The sequence below is a fragment of the Podarcis raffonei genome, chromosome W (assembly GCF_027172205.1).
Source record: "Podarcis raffonei isolate rPodRaf1 chromosome W, rPodRaf1.pri, whole genome shotgun sequence".
Classification (NCBI taxonomy): Eukaryota; Metazoa; Chordata; class Lepidosauria; order Squamata; family Lacertidae; genus Podarcis; species Podarcis raffonei.
The window spans coordinates 29882014-29905297 of record NC_070620.1 but is presented as its reverse complement, the minus strand read 5'-3'; the positions used below and the strand labels follow the sequence as shown (position 1 = coordinate 29905297).

The 23284-nt window shown below is 43.4% G+C and overlaps 1 protein-coding gene across 1 annotated transcript in view; it reads left to right on the top strand.

The window, feature by feature from the left end:
* The first annotated feature begins 1024 nt into the window (after window positions 1-1024).
* Window positions 1025-23284, top strand: part of LOC128406010 (probable helicase senataxin) — a 183090-nt gene continuing 160830 nt past the window's right edge. The window contains 5 exon segments of the mRNA XM_053373059.1: window positions 1025-1030; window positions 2383-2587; window positions 4985-5094; window positions 12191-12410; window positions 13261-13380. Coding sequence (XP_053229034.1) covers window positions 1025-1030; window positions 2383-2587; window positions 4985-5094; window positions 12191-12410; window positions 13261-13380 — 661 coding nt within the window.

Below are 23284 nucleotides of genomic sequence, written 5' to 3'. Positions count from 1 at the left end.
GTAACAACCCGTGAGTAGTACGGAAATTGGGACTTAAAGAATTTTTTTTAATGAATTGGGCACAATCGGGGAAGGCGTAAACAGGAAGTCCGTCTTCCCTCTATGTAAACATCTTAAAGCAAAGGACCTGTTAACTAAGGTCGAGAGAATCTTTCTTTCTTTCTTTCTTTTTTTTTTGCAAAAGATCTTAATTTCACGGTTTGGCATTATATGAAATTTTACTGGAAGCAGGGGAGCCTGCGGACAAAGAATTACATTTGGGAGCTGAAGCGCCACCCCCCCGGACCCGGGAGTGCTCCGCGAGAGAGCCTGTCGAGGTATTGAAGAATCTGACAGCTGTCAAGTTAGCTGTCAAGACGGGAAAAGAAAATTTTGTTTCTGTTGCTTTTGCTGGTTACATTTGTTGCAATTTGCTGAAAATAAGGAAAGGCTGATACAAACTAATCAGATTTTTTGTTTTGAGCTGAAAGGAACATTAAGGAACTAAAATCCCTCTAGAGGGGGTTTTGGGACATTACAAGAATGGCTGGAGGAGGGAAAATTCAGGCTAGGCTGAACTGAACAGAACATTTGTTCTCTTGGGAAAGTTACAAGGCCAAATTGATGTTTTGGCTACAAGTGTTTCAACTCTGGACTTAACAGTAAATACCATCATTGAATTTGATAAGGATTTGGAACAGGAAGCCTATCCAACTGGACAAACAGAGAAGCTTGAGAGCTTTGAGAATTTGGAGAAGGAGATATATGGTGCCCCTAAAGAAAAGGAAGGAGGAACTGTAATTCTGCAGAAGCCAAAGGAGAGCTGTATTTTGAGGCCTGACATGATGGCAACAAAGGAAAATAAAAATTGGATGTGGAAAGTCTGGCCTGAATTGGAGAGTGAAAAACGGAGAGATCTCCTCGTGTGGAGATCTGAAGACCTAAGGATTACAAATTTGATTAAGGTGGAGGTTGGAGCTGTGGGGATAAACGGACTTGAACATGAAACAAGATTTGGAACACGCCATAGGCTTCACCTTTAAGTATGGAGGTTTGGACGGAAGAAATATGGATCGTGTTGGGCCGGAGCTTCTCCGAGATTTGGTGTTTAACATTAAGGACTATCAAAAAAACCGGCAGAGAGGAAGTGAGAGAGAATTAAGAGCCTCGGATGTTAGATCTCCAGGCTGACTGTATATTGAGATTGATAGACATTTGTTGGGGACTGAAACCGGGAAGGGGGTATGGGTGGAATAGAAATTGGGAATTTAAAGGGTATATAATTATAATTTGTTTTCTTTTTTTTGCATTATTATTTGTATGAAAATTGGGAAATTCGTGGAAGGGAATTATGGTCGATCTTAGAAAATGTTTTAAGAATAAGTATCGATGAACAAGTTTGGATGAGAGCAAAGATTAGATAAAGTAAAATTGGTTTCTAAGGTGAATTAAATCAGGTGAGGACTTGCTGAGCTAATAATTTGAATTGGAATACAGAGAGGGGAGATGTGAGGAGGTATGAGAAACAAGTTAAAAGAAAAGTAAGTAATGGAAATTCTATGTGTTTTTAATTTTGGGGGGTTTTTTTGGTTTTTTTTGTTTTTGTTTTTGTACTTTGTATTACTTTGGAAATGCTAATAAATATTCATTAAAAAAAATGAATGCAGTCATTTTTTATCTGTTGTGGTGTCTTTTTATATATATATAAAATAAATGATTCTGATTTATTCCTTCTTAAAACTGACGTGTTCTCTCTGGTTGTTGCCACTTGACCATTTAAGGCTTTTAAACAGAGATCTTCCTCAGTCTGCATCTCTATTGGAATAGCTTTTAGATCTTTTAATTATTTTATCACTTGTGTGTTTGGTGCCCTGCGTTCCTTTTGGGAGGAAGAGGGGGATATAAATTTAACAAATAGTAATCTACAGATTGTGGGACGCGGGTGGCGCTGTGGGTAAAAGCCTCAGTGCCTAGGGCTTGCCGATCGAAAGGTCGGCGGTTCAAATCCCCGCGGCGGGGTGCGCTCCCGTTGCTCGGTCCCAGCGCCTGCCAACCTAGCAGTTCGAAAGCACCCCCAGGTGCAAGTAGATAAATAGGGACCGCTTACTGGCGGGAAGGTAAACGGCGTTTCCGTGTGCTGCGCTGGCTCGCCAGATGCAGCTTTGTCACGCTGGCCACGTGACCCGGAAGTGTCTCCGGACAGCACTGGCCCCTGGCCTCTTGAGTGAGATGGGCGCACAACCCCAGAGTCTGTCAAGACTGGCCCGTACGGGCAGGGGTACCTTTACCTTTACCTTTAATCTACAGATTCTGTTGTTTTCAGCTGGTGTCTTCTTAGGACAGCAGAGTCAGTTGCTCTCTCTGTTCTAGAATTTTATACGGTCCCCCCCCCCCCAATTGCAGATCCTGTGCAAGCTTGAAATCACTCGCCTTATTACCCACTTTGAGAAATCAATGCAGGAGGAAGATGACAGTGACCTCTTCATTGTAGACAAAGATGGGGAAACGCAACTGTGCCATTATACGGATTCCAACTTTGAGGAGAACCTCAGAGTGCCATTGTTGGAAATGCTGAAGTACCCCTACCTGTTACTTCATGAACGTCTCAGTGAGTATCTGGTGGCACCTGAACATGATCCAGTTCTCCCCCTGCATTAGTAGTTCAATAAAAGCAGCTATGGAAAGTCTTCTCAGAATACAGCTGGAGGTGATATGTTGACTGGGATTTGTTTTTTTTTTGTTTTACTATCCCCCCCCCAAAAAAACCTATTACAAAAGGAGTATTATTTTTATTTATAGAATATATATTCTGCTGCTCATCTAGGGTTGTCACCTTTGGTTGGGCAAAATATGGGACTGGGGGGGGGGGGGCTAAAATTACTTTACCTGATGCAGAATGAAATGACTTCAAAGCAATCAATCAATGTTATTACGGCAAACAGCCAGCATACTAAACCAGAATTTCTGCATAATTCTCTACATAAGCAATAAAAATGATAAATATGGGGTTTAACAATCAATATACTAATTGAATGTACTTAAAATGTGTGTTTAGAGGAATAAAATACCATAAAAGTTTAAAAGAATAGGAGTTTTAACTAAGAACTGTAGCAGTTTATAACATTTTATGCAGCTGTGTAATCTTTTGCTTTCTTTGACTTATGGCTATTGCATAAAATCTAGCTACATTTCCAATGCTGGTCATACTCATAGGGAAGACCCAATGAAATTTATAGATCTAAGTTAGCAATGCACATTAATTTCAATGACTCATATCCTCCACACATGCTGAATTTCTGCCTGTCAGATGAATGGTAAATGTAGAACCCCAGCCAAAGAAAGAAAGAGAGCAACAAATTCTGTTTCTCTTCCTAACAGAGCTTTGCCTCCAATGTCCCTTTCTATATAGCTGCTAATGTCAATTCATTCACACACACACACACACACACACACACACACACACACACATGCCTCATAGTCAGACAAGTTCATCCAACCACTAGGGTTACATCTTTTCTTGTCACATATTTGTTAAAAAGCCCTCGGCGCTGGACCTCAGTGTCCGGGCTGAACGATGGGGGTGGAGACACTCCTTCAGGTATACTGGACCAAGGCCGTTTAGGGCTTTAAAGGTCAGCAACAACTCTTTGAATTGTGCTCGGAAACGTACTGGGAGCCAATGCAGATCTCTCAGGACCGGTGTTATGTGGTCCCGGCGGCCACTCCCAGTCACCAGTCTAGCTGCTGCATTCTGGATTAATTGCAGTTTCCGGGTCACCTTCAAAGGTAGCCCCACGTAGAGCGCATTGCAGTAGTCCAAGCGGGAGATAACTAGAGTATGCACCACTCTCGCGAGACAGTCTGCGGGCAGGGAGGGTCTCAGCCTGCGTACCAGGTGGAGCTGGTAGACAGCCGCCCTGGACACAGAATTAACCTGCGCCTCCATGGACAGCTGTGAGTCCAAAATGACTCCCAGGCTGCGCCCCTGGTCCTTCAGGGGCACAGTTACCCCATTCAGGACCAGGGAGTCCCCCACACCCACCCGCCCCCCCAAACAGTACTTCTGTCTTGTCAGGATTCAACCTCAATCTGTTAGCCGCCATCCATCCTCCAACCGCCTCCAGGCACTCACACAGGACCTTCACCGCCTTCACTGGTTCTGATTTAAAAGAGAGGTAGAGCTCGGTATCAGTAGAGCTGGGTACTATTTCTGGGTTAGCGGAGTCTGTAACCTGAAGCGTCTGTAACCTGAAGCTTCTGTAACCCGAGGTACCACTGTATTGGGCAAACCAAGTCCTGCCTATTTAAACAGACAGGAATAGCTTCCCTAAGCAGGTCACCATTTGGAGTTTCACCATTTGTCTAGAGGAAAGTAACTCAGTTCTAGCGATTCTGCCAGTCTCTGCTTCCTCTTCCTCCATTTGTAATCTAAGGGGTAGCAAGGTTGGTCTGCAATACAGGGGTATAAGAAGTGCTGAAAAAAATGATGACTTTTTTAAAACCCCACAACCAGTTCTAACAATTGTAGGCGACATGTGCCATCATAAAATATGCATTTAGTTCTGTGTGTGAGAAGGGCGGGGGGAAGCATCTTTCAAAAACAATTAATTGGCAGGATTAATAGAGGACACCAGGATTAACAGAAGACATCAGTGATCACTTGTATTCACACAGACCAGAGCTGCTGCTTTTGGGACAAAACACTAATAATAAAAAGGTAGTGGATCAAAACAAAGAAAGCCCCCTTCCCCAAATGCCTGACCATGTGATTCATTTTGCAAACAAAACAAAGCTAAGCTAAACACACTCCTTTCTGAACTTCATGAAAAGGCGAGTCAGGTATCTCCCTTAAGACGCTTTATAGGATAAAACCATCTGCATAGTGACTGTTCCTGTTCTATGATTCTTTGAGGATGACTTTCATCTTATGCAGGGATCATTTGCCTTCATATTATGGTGGTTCCAACAGCCCTAACATTTGGCGTTCTCTTTTTTAAATTGTTAGGTGAGCTGTGTGTGGAGGCTCTTTGTAAAATGGAGGAAATCAACTGCTCCTACCAGGTGGCTGGGAAACACCCTGGGATCTATCTGCTCATGGTACATCCTAATGAAGTGGTGAGCTGCTTTAATTTCCTTTTTCCGGTTATTCTTTTCTTCCTTTTCAGTTTTGCTACGTAGGATTAAGCTGTCCTAAACAGATGACAGATGAAATAGATCCTCCTTGACACAGTGCACAGTTAAACTATGGAACTTGCTCCCACACAGTGGCATGTGGTCAGTGGACATGGGGGACTAGGCTAGTCCCCTAAATCAGAGGTTTTCAACATGTGTGCCTTCATAGTCTGAAGCAATAATGCTTCTGATTGCCAGTTGCTGGAAACCACAGGAACGTGGATGTTCTTGTGCTTGGGTCCTGCTTGTGGGTTTCCCACTGGGGCATCTGGCTGGACACTCTGAGAAGAGGTTATAACAACAACAACAATTTATTATTATTACTATTATTATTATTATTATTATTATTATTATTATTATTATTATTAATACCCCGCCCATCTGGCTGGGTTTCCCCAGCCACTCGGGACGGGTCCCAACAGAATATTGAAAACACGATTGTCAGCGCTGCCCAAGGTCCCAGCTCACACAAGACCAACGCTGCTTCTTCCTCAAGTAAAAAAGTCTTTATTGAAGTTCAGTTTCATTTCCAGACGCGCAGCGCGCAACGCCACGTCTATGCATCAGACCGTAGAAGTCCCATCTGAATCTCCTCCCCCCTGACACCAGCTTAAGATTCTAGCCTTACTCCACCTCTTCCTCTGTTCCTTCTTTCTCTGGGTCCTCCTGCTAGTCGGAGTCTCAGCCCTCCTCGATTCTTCTGACGCTGAGTCCGCCGACTCTCCTCCCCCCCTCCTTCGGGCCTTAGGACCTGGCTCCCAATCCGGGTTTTCTGCTGTCCCGCGCTCCTCCACATTTGAACTTGGCGCGCGCGCGCAGCCTCCCACTTTCCTTCTGACCGTTACACTTGTGTCACTGCTCCCTCTTTCGGGGAGGCTAGCTGGACCTGGCCTTCCCTCCGTTTCCCCACTCCCCGATGGAGGAGAAGCTGGTCCTGACTCATGTGACTCTTCCCCCCCACTGTGCTCTGGTGGGGGAACTGGTCCTAATCCTCCGCTACTCCTTTGGGACTCCCCTCTGGTTCCTTGTTTATGGATCATCCCCCCTGGGACTCGTCTCGCCCTTACCATAGGTGCCCCCTCCTGGGAATCTTCTGATTCGCTGGAGAAGCTCATGGAATCTCTCGGGCCACTGTCATATTCCCCTACGCTCCCCTCTGATTCCTCTCCTCCGCTCTCTATTTGCTCTCTCCCCTGCTCTTCTGCTCCTGAGCCTCTGACAACGATGAAACATCAAACATTAAAAACTTCCCTAAACAGGGGTGCCTTCAGATGTCTTCTAAAAGTCAGATAGTTGTTTATTTCCTTGACATTTGATGGGAGGGCATTCCACAGGGTGGGCACCACCACTGAGAAGGCCCTCTGCCTGGTTCCCTGTAACCTCACTTCTCGCAAGGAGGGAACCGCCAGAAGGCCCTCGGAGCTGAAAGATGGGGGTGGAGACACTCCTTGAGGTATACTGGGCCAAAGCCGAAAGGACGCTCAGTTGCGGATATGCCTGGAAGCGAAAGGAAAGTCCAATGCTGTAAAGAAAAATATTGCATAGGAACCTGGAAGGTAAGAACCATGAACCTGGGTAAGTTGGAGGTGGTCAAAAATGAGATGGCAAGAATAAATATTGACATCCTGGGCATCAGTGAACTAAAATGGACGGGAATGGGCGAATTCAGTTCGGATGACCATCATATCTACTACTGTGGGCAAGAATCCCGTAAAAGAAATGGAGTGGCCCTCATAGTCAACAAAAGAGTGGCAAAAGCTGTACTGGGATGCAATCTCAAAAATGATAGAATGATCTCGATACGAATCCAAGGCAGACCTTTTAACATCACAGTAATCCAAGTTTATGCACCAACTACTGGTGCTGAAGAAACTGAAATTGAGCAATTCTATGAAGACTTACAACACCTTATAGAAGTGACACCAAAGAAGGATGTTCTTCTCATTATAGGGGATTGGAATGCTAAAGTAGGGAATCAAGATAAAAGGAACAACTGGCAAGTTTGGCCTTGGAGTTCAAAACGAAGCAGGGCAAAGGCTAATAGAGTTCTGTCAAGAGAACAAGCTGGTCATCACAAACACACTTTTCCAATAACACAAGAGACGACTCTACACATGGACATCACCAGATGGGCAGCATCGAAATCAGATTGATTATATTTTCTGCAGCCAAAGATGGAGAAGCTCTATACAGTCAGCAAAAACAAGACCTGGAGCTGACTGTGGCTCAGATCATCAGCTTCTTATAGCAAAATTCAAGCTTAAACTGAAGAAAGTAGGAAAAACCACTGGGCCGGTAAGATACAATCTAAGTCAAATCCCTTATGAATACACAGTGGAAGTGAACAGGTTTAAGGATTTAGATTTGGTGGACAGAGTGCCTGAAGAACTATGGATGGAGGCTCGTAACATTATACAGGAGGCAGCAACGAAAACCATCCCAATGAAAAGGAAATGCAAGAAAGCAAAGTGGCTGTCCAACGAGGCCTTACAAATAGCGGGGGAGAGAAGGCAAGCAAAATGCGAGGGAGATAGTGAAAGATACAGGAAATTGAATGCAGATTTCCAAAAAATAGCAAGGAGAGACAAGAAGGCCTTCTTAAACGAGCGATGCAAAGAAATAGAGGAAAACAACAGAATGGGAAGAACCAGAGATCTGTTCAAGAAAATTGGAGATATGAAAGGAACATTTCGTACAAAGATTACCATAATAAAGGACAAAAATGGAAAGGACCTAACAGAAGCAGAAGACATCAAGAAGAGGTGGCAAGAATACACAGAGGAATTATACCAGAAAGATATGGATGTCTCGTACACCCCAGGTAGTGTGGTTGCTGACCTTGAGCCAGACATCCTGGAGAGTGAAGTCAAATGGGCCTTAGAAAGCACTGCAAATAACAAGGCCAGTGGAAGTGATGGTATTCCAGCTGAACTATTAAAAATTTTAAGAGATGATGCTGTTAAGGTGCTACACCCAATATGCCAGCAAATTTGGAAAACTCAGCAGTGGCCAGAGGATTGGAGAAGATCAGTCTACATCCCAATCCCAAAGAAGGGCAGTGTCAAAGAATGCTCTAACTACCGCACAATTGCACTCATTTCACACGCTAGCAAGGTTATGCTTAAAATTCTACAAGGCAGGCTTAAGCAGTATGTGGACCGAGAACTCCCAGAAGTGCAAGCTGGATTTCGAAGGGGCAGAGGAACCAGAGACCAAATTGCAAACATGCGCTGGATAATGGAGAAAGCTAGAGAGTTCCAGAAAGACATCTACTTCTGCTTCATTGACTATGCAAAAGCCTTTGACTGTGTCGACCACAGCAAACTATGGCAAGTTCTTAAAGAAATGGGAGTGCCTGATCACCTCATCTGTCTCCTGAGAAATCTCTATGTGGGACAAGAAGCTACAGTTAGAACTGGATATGGAACAACTGATTGGTTCAAAATTGGGAAAGGAGTACGACAAGGCTGTATATTGTCTCCCTGGGCCACTGGGCCCATCACCTCCTGGCAAATAGAAGGGGAAGAAATGGAGGCAGTGAGAGATTTTACTTTCTTGGGCTCCATGATCACTGCAGATGGTGACAGCAGTCACGAAATTAAAAGACGCCTGCTCCTTGGGAGAAAGGCGATGGCAAACCTAGACAGCATCTTCAAAAGCAGAGACATCACCTTGCCAACAAAGGTCCATATAGTTAAAGCCATGGTTTTCCCAGTAGTGATGTATGGAAGCGAGAGCTGGACCATAAAGAAGGCTGATCGCCGAAGAATTGATGCTTTTGAATTATGGTGCTGGAGGAGACTCTTGAGAGTCCCATGGACTGCAAGAAGATCAAACGCATCCATTCTTAAGGAAATTAGCTCTGAGTGCTCACTGGAAGGACAGATCGTGAAGCTGAGGCTCCAATACTTTGGCCACCTCATGAGAAGAGAAGACTCAATGGAAAAGACCCTGATGTTGGGAAAGATGGAGGCACAAGGAGAAGGGGACGACAGAGGACGAGATGGTTGGACAGTGTTCTTGAAGCTACTAACATGAGTTTGACCAAACTGCGGGAGGCAGTGGAAGACAGGAGTGCCTGGCGTGCTCTGGTCCATGGGGTCACGAAGAGTCGGACATGACTAAACGACTAAGCAACAACAACATATATTTTTTCAACTGTCTATTTGCTAGCACAGCTTTCCCTGACTCCGTTCCAATCTTCCAATCCGGGCTGTTGTCCAAGCTTTTCGTTTGAGATTTAATAACATAGTAGTTTCCACATTGTTATGTTATTACTGTAAATTGTTAAGCATACTGTTTGCAATAATGCAATGTAAATGAGCTGTATTCCACAGATATAAGTCATTTGGCGATTGATCAGCCTCTCAGAGACCACACAATCCCCCCCTCCGGGCCCTAGAAGGGGGGCTGCTAGACATCCATCAGCCTTCTCTCTCGCTCATAATGAAAAACTTCTGCAAACAGCTGCACTATATGTAGTCCCAAATTGTTATCTCCAGTCATTACAAAGCCAGCCAGCAAGTATCTCCCGCTTCTCTCAAAAAGGGGGGAATTCTCATTTTTCCGTTCTGCGTCATATTAACAAGCGCTGTCTTGTTTCTTCTTTCATCTTTATCAAGTCTTTCAAGTCTAAGTAAAGCTGTGCAATTGAATACTTAATTATAAATAGAAGTCCATCTGTACTTTTTTTTTTTTAAAGTTTCTTAATGAGGCTTGGCATTGAAAACCAACTGTAGATGTTAAGAAGAGAAAAAAGACACACCAAACACCTCCGTAATCCACACGCCATGATGAGAATCTCTTTGAAGAATCTCTTAAACACCAGGAACTGTACAGTTCTGCAGATTTTTCTTTAGTCTTCTTCGGTGCAGGCTATGTCTGTTTATTGTCCAATTCCAATCATTTTATCGAACAGATATTTCCGGCTATGAGAATGACATCGGAGAGTGCCAGCTGTGTCGTGCTCTGGGACCCAGTGTCCTGCCGCTTGCACCTTGATGCAAGCTGACAATCTCAGATGCGGCAGTTTTGGTGGCCGTGGGTGCCTGAGGACGTCAAGGAGTAGGTTCACGCCTGCAAAACCTGTCAGCGTGCCAAGTGGCCACAAGAAGCCCTGATGGGGCTACTGCAACCCCTGCCTACATCGCAGGGGCCCTGGGAGACCATAGCCATGGACTTCATTACTGAACTGCTGTCCTCGTGACAGCAGACTGTGATCTGGGTGGTGGTGGACCTGTTTACCAAGATGGCACATTTTGTATCTTGCAAGGGGCTTCCAACAGCCTAAGAGACAGCCCAGTTCTTCGTAGATCATGTCTTCAAGCTGCACAGTCTGCCACAGCGAATTGTGTCTGAAAGAGGAACCCAGTTCACCTCCCAGTTCTGTAAGAAGGTCATGCAACTTCTGGACATGGAACTGTGCCTCTCTTCAGCTCATCATCCGGAGACCAACAGAGAGGCAGAGAGAACCAACAACACACTGCAGCAGTACCTGTGTTGTTACGGCAGTTACCAGCAGGATGACTGGGTGGCCTTGCTCCTCTTGGCCGAGTTTGCATATAAAGAAGTCTGACCCATCTTCTTTAACTTTCCATATGCTGGTGGAATCCCACCACTCCAAATGGTTGGCTCGCATTGAAAGCAGAATCAGAACCTGTGGCCTATCACTCGAGTCGCTGCTTATGCTCCCATAATTGGAAGCATTCCAGACAATCAAGTGCAGAATCCTAGAGATTGAATTCCAAGCCCTTAGCAGTACAGCCAATAAAACCTGTTCCCCATTGGGGTTGGGAATTCTACCCTCATTTGGCCAGGGCCCTCCATATTTACATTGCCTTTATGCTCCCCACCTAAGCAGAGCTATTTCCCTCTCAAGATTTCACATCTTGCCATCTAGTAAGATGTTAGATTCTTGAAAATCCCTTATTCTGAAAGGTACTGCCCTTGTGGCACAAAACAGGCTGTATCTATCACACACGTTTTATTTCATTGCCCAGTTTATGCAAAAATAAATGATTAGTATTTGGCCCCCTTATTGAAGGAGGGGATCTTCCAGGGTGACCTATCTGTTGAATAACTGTAGGAATGACTTGGAGAATGCGGCAAGATTTTGGAGTGACGCCATGAAATTACGTCACCATAGGTCCTAAGAGCCACCTTTGTATCTCACAACGTCTGGACAGTTTTATCCTAAAGTGCCTCCTACTATGTTTTGTTACCTGTGTTGTTTTCCAATCCATGTATACGACATACTCTTACTATGCCAATAAAGGAGATTGATTGAGAACTAACTTATACTTAAGAGTACACCCATTGAAGTTAACAAACCTAAGTTGATCGTGCCTGTCAGGGGACTGCCATCAAAAGGGGGGAGGGAGGCAGGAACGATAGGGAAACAGACATGCAGCTTCCGTCGCCTAGTTTTCACAAGGGAATCAAACATAAGGACAAGAGGAGGAGATTGGGGGTGTCCAGGTTCTTATGGGGGGGGGGAGAACCCACTCTTGGAATCTGCTACTGACTGAGGCAGACATGAACTTTGGACTTCTGCACTGTACATAGTTTGCACCAAATAAAACCTATAAAAAGGCAGGTCGGAGTCCTGGCTGTTTACTCGTGAGCAACCATACGCATCCTTGACAGCGCCCATCAATTTCAGTGGGCCTGCTCTGCATAGGACTGACACAGGATACAACCCAAAGTAACATCCAAACTGTTCTACATTGTTATTAACACAGTTCTATTTTTAGTAATTCTGCCCAGAATCTTTTTTTTAAAAGGTTGTTGTTAAAAGGTGGTCTCTTGTCCCTCAGTGTCTAGGGTGGTTGGGAAGTGAGGAGGCTAGGAAGTTCACAACCTTCAAATAAGCATTACCAGAAATAGATATCTAGGCTGTCTGGTTTGGAATTTGAACCTTTATCTTATGCTTTATAATAGTTGCTTTTCATGCCAACTTGCTTCCTGCCCCAATTTGTCTTAACAATTACTGTTGTGATTCCTTACTGTAGTAATTCCTAGTGTCCCTCCAAACCCACAGATTCGCCAGTGGGCCATCCTGAAAGCCAGGAGCCTGGGGAAGGTGGACAGGGACGACTATTACAACATCCAGGAAGTGTTGACGTGCTTGTTCAGAGTCATAGAGCTGGACCACTTTGAAAACTCTGATACTTATAACCTTGCAATAGTCGAGAAGGGGAATCTTATCTTGTTGCCTCGCCATCTGTATGATACCACCAGTTACAAAAACTACTGGCTAGGTGAGTAGAAGCAAGCTGAGATGTTAGGCATGAACCATTCTATAGAGAGCGGTAGCATTGTAGTACAGCAGAGATGGCTAAACCTTTTTGTCTTTTGGCGCATGGGCAACGTTGGCTCATAACAAAACCTCTGAGGGCTTCATGCCAGCACTGTGTGTGCCCCCCAAATGGGCATGGGGTGAGCATGGGTACAACCACCCCACACTCAGTCTGTGTGTCTTCCCCTCCAGTGCGTGCACGCACGCACACACACACACACACGGAAAGCTACCTTACACTGAATTTGACCATTGGTCCATATAGCTAAAAGCTTACTAACCTGTGGTCTTAGATGTTGCTGGAATATGTTTCTCATAATCTTGGACTATTAGCTTGCCAGTTGGGGCTGATGGGAATTGTAGTCTAATAGAATTTAGAGGGCTGCAGGCTTGCGCCCTGAGGCTCCTTTTCTCCTGTTCCTTGTAGAATGAAAACTTTCCTTCCTTTACCTGTATCACACATTTTTTGTGTGGCATTTAACTGTTGCATATATCATTTTTAAAAATCACACCATCTCAACTATGTTTCTGCAACCTGTTCAAAGAAATGTGTAATGAAAAACAGGGGAAGCTAACATGATGCCCTCCAGATGTTGTTGGACTCCCAACTCCCATCAGTCAATATGGTCTGCTGCCAGGGATGATGGGAGTTGTATTCCCAAGCTCTAGAGGGCTCCAGAGATTAGAAGTTTGAGTGGCATGCTAGCAGGTGCAATTACAAAAGTAGGTTTTGTTTTGGTTGTGGATTAAGATCGGGAGTTAAGCCAACACCCAGTGATAGCTTCTGAACTTTCTCATTTTCATTGTTGTAGGTATCTGTATGTTGTTGATGGTGCTGGAAGAACAAGCCATGGATTTGTTGTTGTTTGGCCCAGACAAGCAGATTGACTTCATGCCGTGCATAATGAAGGCCATGAAGAAACCAACGGAGGGTAAGTAACTAATAATCATTGGGGGCAAGTGATACAAGCAAATTAAAAACAGTCTGAGTGTCCACTCTCTTAAGGTAAAATCATTCCTTTCACAGAACTTGTACGCCAAGTAACTTACTTAATGTGGAAATGTTATGGTATAGTATATGATGGCTGACAGCTAGTTTCTTTTTTAAAAAAACTTTTTTATTTATTCAAAATGAAAAAGTAAAAGAAAAATCATTATTCCATTTTGCATATCATACTTTGGAAAAAAATAAAACAAAACCCATATACACAAAAATAAAGAAATACTAAAACTTTCACCTGTGTAGCTTCCCTCCACCACAACTTGACATCCTTTATACTATAAATAGTTTAACATTGTGTCTTGTATTGTCCAATATATATCCATTATTAATTTTACCTTAGTTTGATTCATCTTTACATACTTATTCTACGCATAGCAATATATTATTCTTAGAGCAGTGTTTTTTCATATAGTCCTCAAAACATTGCCATTCCTTCCTTAGAATTTGGTTGGACTGATTTCTTATGGCTGCCGTTAATTTGGCCAATCTTATAAATTCACATAATTTAATTATCCAGTCTTCTTTAGTGGGAATGATGTCTCCTTTCCAATTTCTAGCAGGTAGCAATCTGGCTGTGACTGTGGCATATAAAAACATCCTTTTCTTATCCTGTGGGATGTCATTTCCTAAAATACCCAATAGGAACACCTCCAGTTTCTTCTCTCTAGAAATTTCAAACTTTTTTTTCTTTAATTCTTCATGGATACATCCCCAGAAGTTCTTAACTTTCTCATATCCCCACCATACATGGAACATTGTCCCCTCAATTTTATTACATTTCCAACACAGGTTGGATTTTAGTTTATATACCTTGACTAATTTAGAGGGTGTCATATACCACCTATACAACATTTTTACCAGATTTTCCATAATGGTGTAACAGGCGGTAAATCTGATGTCTGGTCTCCAAAGTTTTTCCCACTGCTCCATCTGCATTGTGTGGCTGATGTCCTGAGCCCATTTTACCATAACATCTTTTACTTGCTCATCTTTCAGGTCCCATTCAAGTAATAGATCTTAAATTTTAGATAATAATTTCTTATTGTTCTTTAATAATATAATTTGTAATTTGGATTCTTCTTTTCTGAAACCTATTTTTTAATCTGAATTAAATACATTATTTAACTGGTGGTATTGTAGCCAATCGGTGAGATAATGCCTTATCTCTTCAAATGATTTCAATTTCATTTGCCCTTGATCTTCTTTTAGTAGTTGGCTGTAAGTTCCCCAATTGCTATTCATATTTATATTTTTAACTGCGAAGGCCTCTAATGGGGACAGCCGCCATGGCGTTTGAGGTTCAAGTAATGGTTGGTATCAGTCCACACCTTATAGAGGGCATTCCTAACTATATGATTAGTAAACCCACTGTGGACTTTGACTTTATTGTAGCCAAGGTAGGCATGCACACTGACAACTGGGAAATACTGGCCTGTGAGCGCTCCAGTTGGAGAACAGCCTTTACCAAAGGTGTCCTGGGCTTTGAAGACACTCAAACTCAGGATGCAAGGGAGAAACGTGCTAAGAGGAAGGCACGCTTGGCAAATCCACACCGTGATCAACTCCTGCCCGGAAATCAATGTCCCCACTGTGGAAGGACGTGTGGGTCCAGAATTGGCCTCCACAGTCACTTACGGACTCATTGTTAAAACCGTGTCTATGGAAGACAATCTTACTCTGCTACGAGTGATCGCCAAAGAAGAAAAAGAAGAAGCCACCCATATCTGTTGTTGTAACTCTCCAAGTCCAGTAAATCTGTCTTCTCTAACAAGATCCAATCCTTAATCCACGTCAGGAACGCTGCCTCGTAATACTTTCTTAAATTTAGAAGTGCAAAGCCCCCTCTCTCTTTCTTACCCATCAGTAATTTGTTATTTATACGGGATTTCTTACTCAGCCAGATAAACATTGTCAAATCTTTTCTCCACCTATCTAAACATTCAATTTTCCCTATAATCGGGATCATTTGAAAAAAGGAAGATCATTTTGGGGAGCACATTCATTTTTATTACCAAGATTTTCCCCCAAAATGAAAGTTTTAGTCTGGTCCAAATTTCCAATTTTTTTAAAAATTCTTTCCCAAATTTATTATAATTATCATCAAAAAAGGTTATGTCAGGGAACTGCCATCGGAGAAACAGGAGGTGAAAGGGCTCACAGAGGCTGAGAGAGACTTATCAGCTGAGGAGGGAACCAGCAGGGGGAGAGGAGGAGCTCCAAGGGAAAGTGAGTCGGAGGGAGGGCTCAGAGACACTTCCAGCGAAAATAGTGGGGAGGTTTCAGGACCTCCCATAGGGACACCCACTCCTCGCCGGAAACTGTCACGCCGAGAGTCCAGAAGACGCGTTTCCGTTAAGGAACTTTTATGCTGGAAGAAGTTCCGTAAACGCCCACTGTCCGATTCTACAAGCGACTGACGGAGCCATGCTTAAGGAGCTCCGTCACAGACAGAGGTTTGTGGACTTAGCCAAACTCTGAGGGACTAGGACTTTATGCACAAGCAGCTCATCATCCCATCACAGGTTAATATTTTACATTGTTATTTCAATTCTGAGATATTTTGCTTCTTTCACTATCATCAAACCCGTTTTATCCTGTAGCTCCTTTTTCTCCTAACCCCTTAAATTTTTAATCATTAGTTTTCATAGAATCATAGAATCACAGAATCATAGAGTTGGAAGAGACCACAAGGGCCATCGAGTCCAACCCCCTGCCAAGCAGGAAACACCATCAGAGCACTCCTGACATATGGTTGTCAAGCCTCTGCTTAAAGACCTCCAAAGAAGGAGACTCCACCACACTCCTTGGCAGCAAATTCCACTGTCGAACAGCTCTTACTGTCAGGAAGTTCTTCCTAATGTTTAGGTGGAATCTTCTTTCTTGTAGTTTGGATCCATTGCTCCGTGTCCTCTTCTCTGGAGCAGCAGAAAACAACCTTTCTCCCTCCTCTATGTGACATCCTTTTATATATTTGAACATGGCTATCATATCACCCCTTAACCTCCTCTTCTCCAGGCTAAACATGCCCAGCTCCCTTAGCCGTTCCTCATAAGGCATCGTTTCCAGGCCTTTGACCATTTTGGTTGCCCTCCTCTGGACACGTTCCAGTTTGTCAATGTCCTTCTTGAACTGTGGTGCCCAGAACTGGACACAGTACTCCAGGTGAGGTCTGACCAGAGCAGAATACAGTGGCACTATTACTTCCCTTGATCTAGATGCTATACTCCTATTGATGCAGCCCAGAATTGCATTGGCTTTTTTAGCTGCCGCGTCACACTGTTGGCTCATGTCAAGGTTGTGGTCAACCAAGACTCCTAGATCCTTTTCACATGTAGTGCTCTCAAGCCAGGTGTCACCCATCTTGTATTTGTGCCTCTCATTTTTTTTGCCCAAGTGCAATACTTTACATTTCTCCCTGTTAAAATTCATCTTGTTTGTTTTGGCCCAGTTCTCTAATCTGTCAAGGTCGTTTTGAAGTGTGATCCTGTCCTCTGGGGTGTTAGCCACCCCTCCCAGTTTGGTGTCATCTGCAAATTTGATCAGGATGCCCTTGAGTCCATCATCCAAGTCGTTGATAAAGATGTTGAATAAGACCGGGCCCAAGACAGAACCCTGTGGCACCCCACTAGTCACTCTTCTCCAGGATGAAGAGGAACCATTGATGAGCACCCTTTGGGTTCGGTCAGTCAGCCAGTTACAAATCCACTGAGTGGTAGCATAGTCAAGACCGCATTTTACCAGCTTCTTTACAAGAATATCATGGGGCACCTTGTCAAATGCCTTGCTGAAATCAAGGTAGGCTACATCCACTGCGTTCCCTTCATCTACCAGGCTTGTAATTCTGTCAAAAAACGAGATCAGGTTAGTCTGACATGACTTATTTTTCTGAAATCCATGCTGACTATTGGTGATCACAGCATTCCTTTCTAGGTGCTCACAGACTGTTTGCTTAATGATCTGCTCCAGAATCTTCCCTGGTATTGATGTCAGACTGACTGGGCGGTAATTATTTGGGTCCTCTCTTTTCCCCTTTTTGAAAATAGGGACAACATTTGCCCTCCTCCAGTCTGCCGGGACTTCACCTGTTCTCCAGGAATTCTCAAAGATGACTGCCAGTGGTTCTGAAATCACATCTGCCAGTTCTTTTAATACTCTTGGATGCAGTTCATCTGGCCCTGGAGACTTGAATACATCTAGACTAGCCAAGTATTCTTGTACTATCTCCTTAGTTATTCTGGGCTGTGTTTCCTCTGCTGAATCATTTGCTCCAAATTCTTCAGGTCGGGCATTGTTTTCTTTATCGGAGAAGACTGAGGCAAAGAAGGCATTGAGGAGTTCAGCCCTTTCTGTGTCCCCTGTTTGCATTTCACCATCTTCTCCTCTGAGTGACCCTACTGTTTCTTTGTTCTTCCTTTTGCTACGAACATACCCATAAAAGCCTTTTTTGTTGCTTTTAACCTCTCTAGCAAGCCTGAGTTCATTCTGTGCTTTAGCTTTTCTGACTTTGTGTCTACACGTGCTGGCTATTTGTTTGAATTCCTCTTTGGTGGTTTCCCCCCTTTTCCATTTTTTGTACACATCCTTTTTTAATCTTAACTCAGTTAAAAGTTCTTTAGATAGCCACCCTGGCTTCTTTAGGCACCTTCCATGTTTCCGTCTCATTGGTATTGCCTGAAGTTGTGCTTTTACTATCTCCCTCTTAACAAACTCCCAGCCATCATGAACTCCCTTTCCTTTTAGTATTACTGTCCATGGGATCTCACCAAGCACTTCCCTAAGTTTTATGAAGTCGGCTTTCTTAAAGTCGAGAAATTGAGTCCTAGTATGCTTGGCTGCTCCTTTCCGCTGTATAGTAAACTTCAGAAGAGCATGATCACTCGCGCCTAATGATCCTTCCACTACTACCCCACTAACCAGGTCATCAACATTGGTTAGGACCAGATCTAAAATGGCTGTTCCTCTTGTTGCTTCTCCCACTTTCTGGACAATGAAGTTGTCTGCAAGGCCAGTGAGGAATCTGTTTGACCTTATGCTCTTGGCTGAGTTTGACATCCAACAAATATCCGGGTAATTGAAGTCCCCCATTACTACTATCTCCCTTCCTTTTGCATGCTTGGCCATCTGTTCCAGGAAGGCATCATCTATGTCCTCCGTTTGGCTTGGGGATCTATAGTAAACTCCCACAATGAGGTCACTGTTATTCTTCTCTCCCTTAATTTTGACCCAAATGCTCTCAGTTTGGCTTTGAGGTTCTAAATCTTGGATCTCTTCACAGGTATACACATCCCTGACATATAACGCCACTCCTCCTCCTTTCTTGTCTGGTCTGTTTCTCTGAAATAGATTGTATCCCTCCATTATTACATTCCAATCGTGGGACTTATCCCACCAGGTTTCAGTGATTCCTATTATGTCATATTTAGTTTGCTGTACCAAGAGCTCAAGCTCATCTTGTTTATTTCCCATACTTTGCGCATTAGTGTACAGACATTGAAGTCCATTAATCATTCCCCCGTGTCTCTTATTTAAGGATTTTTTCCTCCCACCACTAGGTCTGCATGCTGTTTGCTCCATTCGGTCTATGACATTTGGATGATCATCTTCATCAATTGATAGACTCCTACCTTCAGGAGCACTGTCTCCCTCCCCCACATTAGTCAGTTTAAAGCCCTCCTGATGAGGTTTCTGAGATTTTTTGCAAAAACATTCCTCCCAACCGTTGTGAGGTGCAGCCCATCGCTTGCCAGAAGTCCATCTTCAAGAAACTGCATTCCGTGATCTAAGAATCCAAACCGTTCCTGTTTACACCATTTGCGAAGCCAGTTGTTCACTTCCACTATTTTTCCCTCTCTCCCTGGGCCACGTCGTTCAACTGGGAGGACAGATGAGATGACAATTTGTGCATTTAATTGCTTCAATTTCCTGCCCAGAGCCTCGTAATCTCTTTTGATCTTCTGGAGGCTATTGCTTGCAGTGTCATTGGTTCCCACGTGAACCAAGAGGAAGGGGTATTTGTCAGTGGGTTTTATGATTCCTTGCAGTCGTTCAGTTACATCTTGGATCTTAGCCCCGGGGAGACAGCACACTTCCCGAGACATCTTGTCAGGCCCACAGATCACTGCTTCTGTTCCCCTCAGTAGGGAATCCCCTATCACCACTACACGCCTCCTCTTAGGTCTGGTCGGGGTTCTTCCGTGAGCTGTCCGTTCCAAGGTCGCCTGCACATTCCCTGAGGACTGCCTTTGCTGCTCGTCTTCATATACCTGATCGACTGTAATGAGGGAGAGGTCCTCAAATGGAGTCTGCTCTTCGTCTTCCATGCTAGGGGAAAGGACCTCAAAGCGATTGCGTATTTCTAAACAATCAGAGCGAACCCTGGGCCTCCTACTTCTTTGAGTCACGTTTCTCCATATATCTGGCTCCTGTGTTGGTGAACTAGCCTCCTCAGGGGAGTCCCCTGTCTCCTCCTTGGTGGAGACGGTGTGCTCTGTTGCTTCCAAGAAGAGCTCCAGCTCTCTAATTCTTTGGAGCGTAGCTACACGTTCCTCCAGTTGCTGGACTTTGTCTTTTAAGAGGGCAATCAACAGGCAATTGCTGCAGGTAAAGCTGCCTGCAACCTTTGGCAAGATGGCAAACATTGCGCAGGAACCACAGGCGACTGCAGCTGTTCCCTCACCCTCCATCTTGAGAAGGTGTCGTTGGGGGTGACTACAGCGGTCCTCCATCATAAAAAGTGTGAAGACAGGACAAATAAATCCCCCCAAATAAACCTATATCTCCCCCAACAAACGTTTGAGACTAGCTCCCCTAAATCTAAAAGATGGATCAAACTGCGCGCGCCGCTAGAGAAAGCAGCTAATCAGCCACAAGAAACTCACTCAAGAAAACCCTTTTTGTTCCTTCTTCAGCTGCTGCCCTACAAGCTCAGTAGGGAATCCCCTATCAAAAAGTTTTGATAAAAGTTTTGTTTTTGATCTGTTGAGTTTAAATCCAGTACAATCCAGAAACCTCACCAAATGCTGATATTTTTTCCAACGCTTTAGGTATACTCGATTCTGGGTCTTCTACTGTAATGATTAAATCATCTGCAAAGGCTTTCACTTTGAAAGCCTTTTGGCCCAGGGTAATTCCTTTAATTTCTTCTTCATTCCTCAATACCGAGTTTAGTATTTCCAAAGTCAATATGAATAATAAAGGAGAGAGTGGCATAGCTGTCAACTTTTCCCTTTTCTTGCAAGGAATCCTATTCGGAATAAGGGAATTTCCCTTAAAAAAAGGGAAATGTTGACAGCTATGGAGAGTGGGCAGCCCGGTCTTGTGCCTTTTTCTATTGATATATATTCTGTTTCTGCATTATTGATTATTAGGTTGGCTTTTTGTTTTTCATAAATAGCTTTTATGCCTTTGGTAAATTGTTCTCCCATTATAGCTAGGTCAATAGCTTTCTTTTAAAATTTCCATGATAAATTATCGAAAGCCTTCTTGGCATCCACTAACATGAAAGCAGCTTTCTTATTCAGCTTTAGGTCTAAATACTCAATTAAATCTATCACTACTCTCACGTTAGTTTTCATGTGATGGTCTGGGAGGAATCCGGCCTGATCTTGATTAATTACATCCTTTAGTACCGATTTCAGTCTGTTGGCCAGAATTCCTGCGTACAGTTTGTAATCGTCATTTAAAAGTGAGATAGGCCGATAATTGGTAACAGATTCACAAGGCGATCCTTGTTTATGGATTAGAATTATGTTCGCTTCTTGCCATGAATCTGGGATTTTACCATCTTAGATTATTTTGTTCATAAGTGATTTCATTGGTATGGCTGATGTCTCTTCCGATTTCTTATAATGGATTGCTGGTAGCCCCTCTGGATCAGGTGATTTGCCCAACTTTGAAAGCGAAATAATCTGGTGTATCTCCATCATGGTAATTGGCGAATTTAGTTGGTCAATCTTCTCTTCTGGTATTTTGGGAATTTCTTTCCCTTGGAAATACTTTATTATGTCCTGTTCTTCCGCTATTCCTGCCTTATATAAATTTCAAAAGTATCCTAAAAAAGAATTGGTTATTCCTTCTTGGTTGTCAAGGTAAGTGTGGATAAGCCCCAAGGAGCAGAAATCAATTTGGTTGCACCTTCTTCAGATTGCTATTCTATGAATTAATTTCTGCAACTCACATTCATTTATCCATAGTACATTTGTTGTAGCTGCTCCATGAGAAAAGCATCTAGTTCAGCAACATTAACCCCCCCCCCCATTATAACATTGCCTCATATATATTTACTTCTGCTTAAAATCTTCTGTCAGCACAGTTAATTCTTAAAATCATTAGGTTTTCAGACTTTCTTCATTTCTTACTGTTTGTTAAGCAGTGCTGTTGTATTGCATTCACCACTTGGGAGCACCATAACCATTCAAATGCAGTCATAACAGTGAAAAATTTCCTATTATCTGTTTACTTTGTCAGTTTGCCAGCTCTGTGGGAGGAGGCCGTTACATATTAAAACACAGAGATAAGGAAGCCAGCCAAGCAAAGGCAAGACATATAGCAACATCCGGTTAAGGAGAGTGTTAAAATTGATTGATTGATTATATTTCTATCCTGCTTTTCACTCAAATGAATCCCAAAGCGGCTTACAAACAATAAATAATAACAACATGATAGAACATAAAAGAACAGGATAAATCATACAGAATAATTAACAAATTGTCAGTGAAACATCACAATTAAAGCAAAAGTCATATTATATGCTTAACAAATCAATGCAGCATTTATAATAAAAAACACTATTAACAATAAAAATATCGCAATCAAAAGATAAACTAAGCACTGTTAAATTCATACAAACACTCTCCCCACCTCCATGACTCATAATCATGACTCGATGCAGCTCACTAAAATACAAGTGCCTTGCACCACCCTCCACCCAAATTCTGACAGTGAAAAGTTAAAGTGTGGCTTATATTCACGACTTTACATCGTCAACAAAGCAGCGTGGCTCCCCCCCCCCCCCAGGAAGCAGCCCGGGTATTGTCTTTTTTTCTCTCCCCCCACCCTTCAATTTTAAAGGTGCAGCTTATTTGCGGGTGCGGCTTATATTCGGGCCAATACGGTACAGCTCTGAATCTCAAGTGAGTTCTTTTCAAGCTTTCTACCTTCAACTTTCCCCATTGACCTGGCGCCAGATTCACCCTTCATGTCCTGTTAAATAGTGTATGGTCCATTATGGAAAATTCTGTGGCATCTTCTAGAATCCATGTGTGTATGTGTACACACACACACACACACACACACACACACACACACACATGGCTACCACCCCTTTGCCTTTCCCATACACCTGACCACCACACCTCCCTTCACCCCTCCCTCCCTTATCCCCCTCACAGAGCAGTTTGCTAAACCGCTGTGTGAAATAAATATGGATACTGTTCGGCAGAAATTTGCTGGTGATTAGAAATCCTATCAAGTCAAAAGTTGGATGTGTTTTGGCAGCCTTCACCTTTTCAAAATTAATTAAACCAAAGTTCAGTTCTCCCCAATTTCCAAAACAAGACGGGCATTGTTCTGGAATGAAAACGGCTAACATGAAAAGTAAAGTTGAAAACCACTTAAGAGTGGCATTGCGGCAAAACAATCACTGTAAAAGCATAAGACAAATGGGAAAAAAGCAGAAAGTTGGCGCTGTAAAACATCATCCGGTAATACATGGTTAATACTCCTGCTCTACACACCCGGACACTTCTCCTCCACAGGCAGCAAATTTTTGCAGTCAGGCAACAGCTTGATCACCTGCAGTAGGCAGCATGGAAGACTTGCAGGGGTTACAAGTT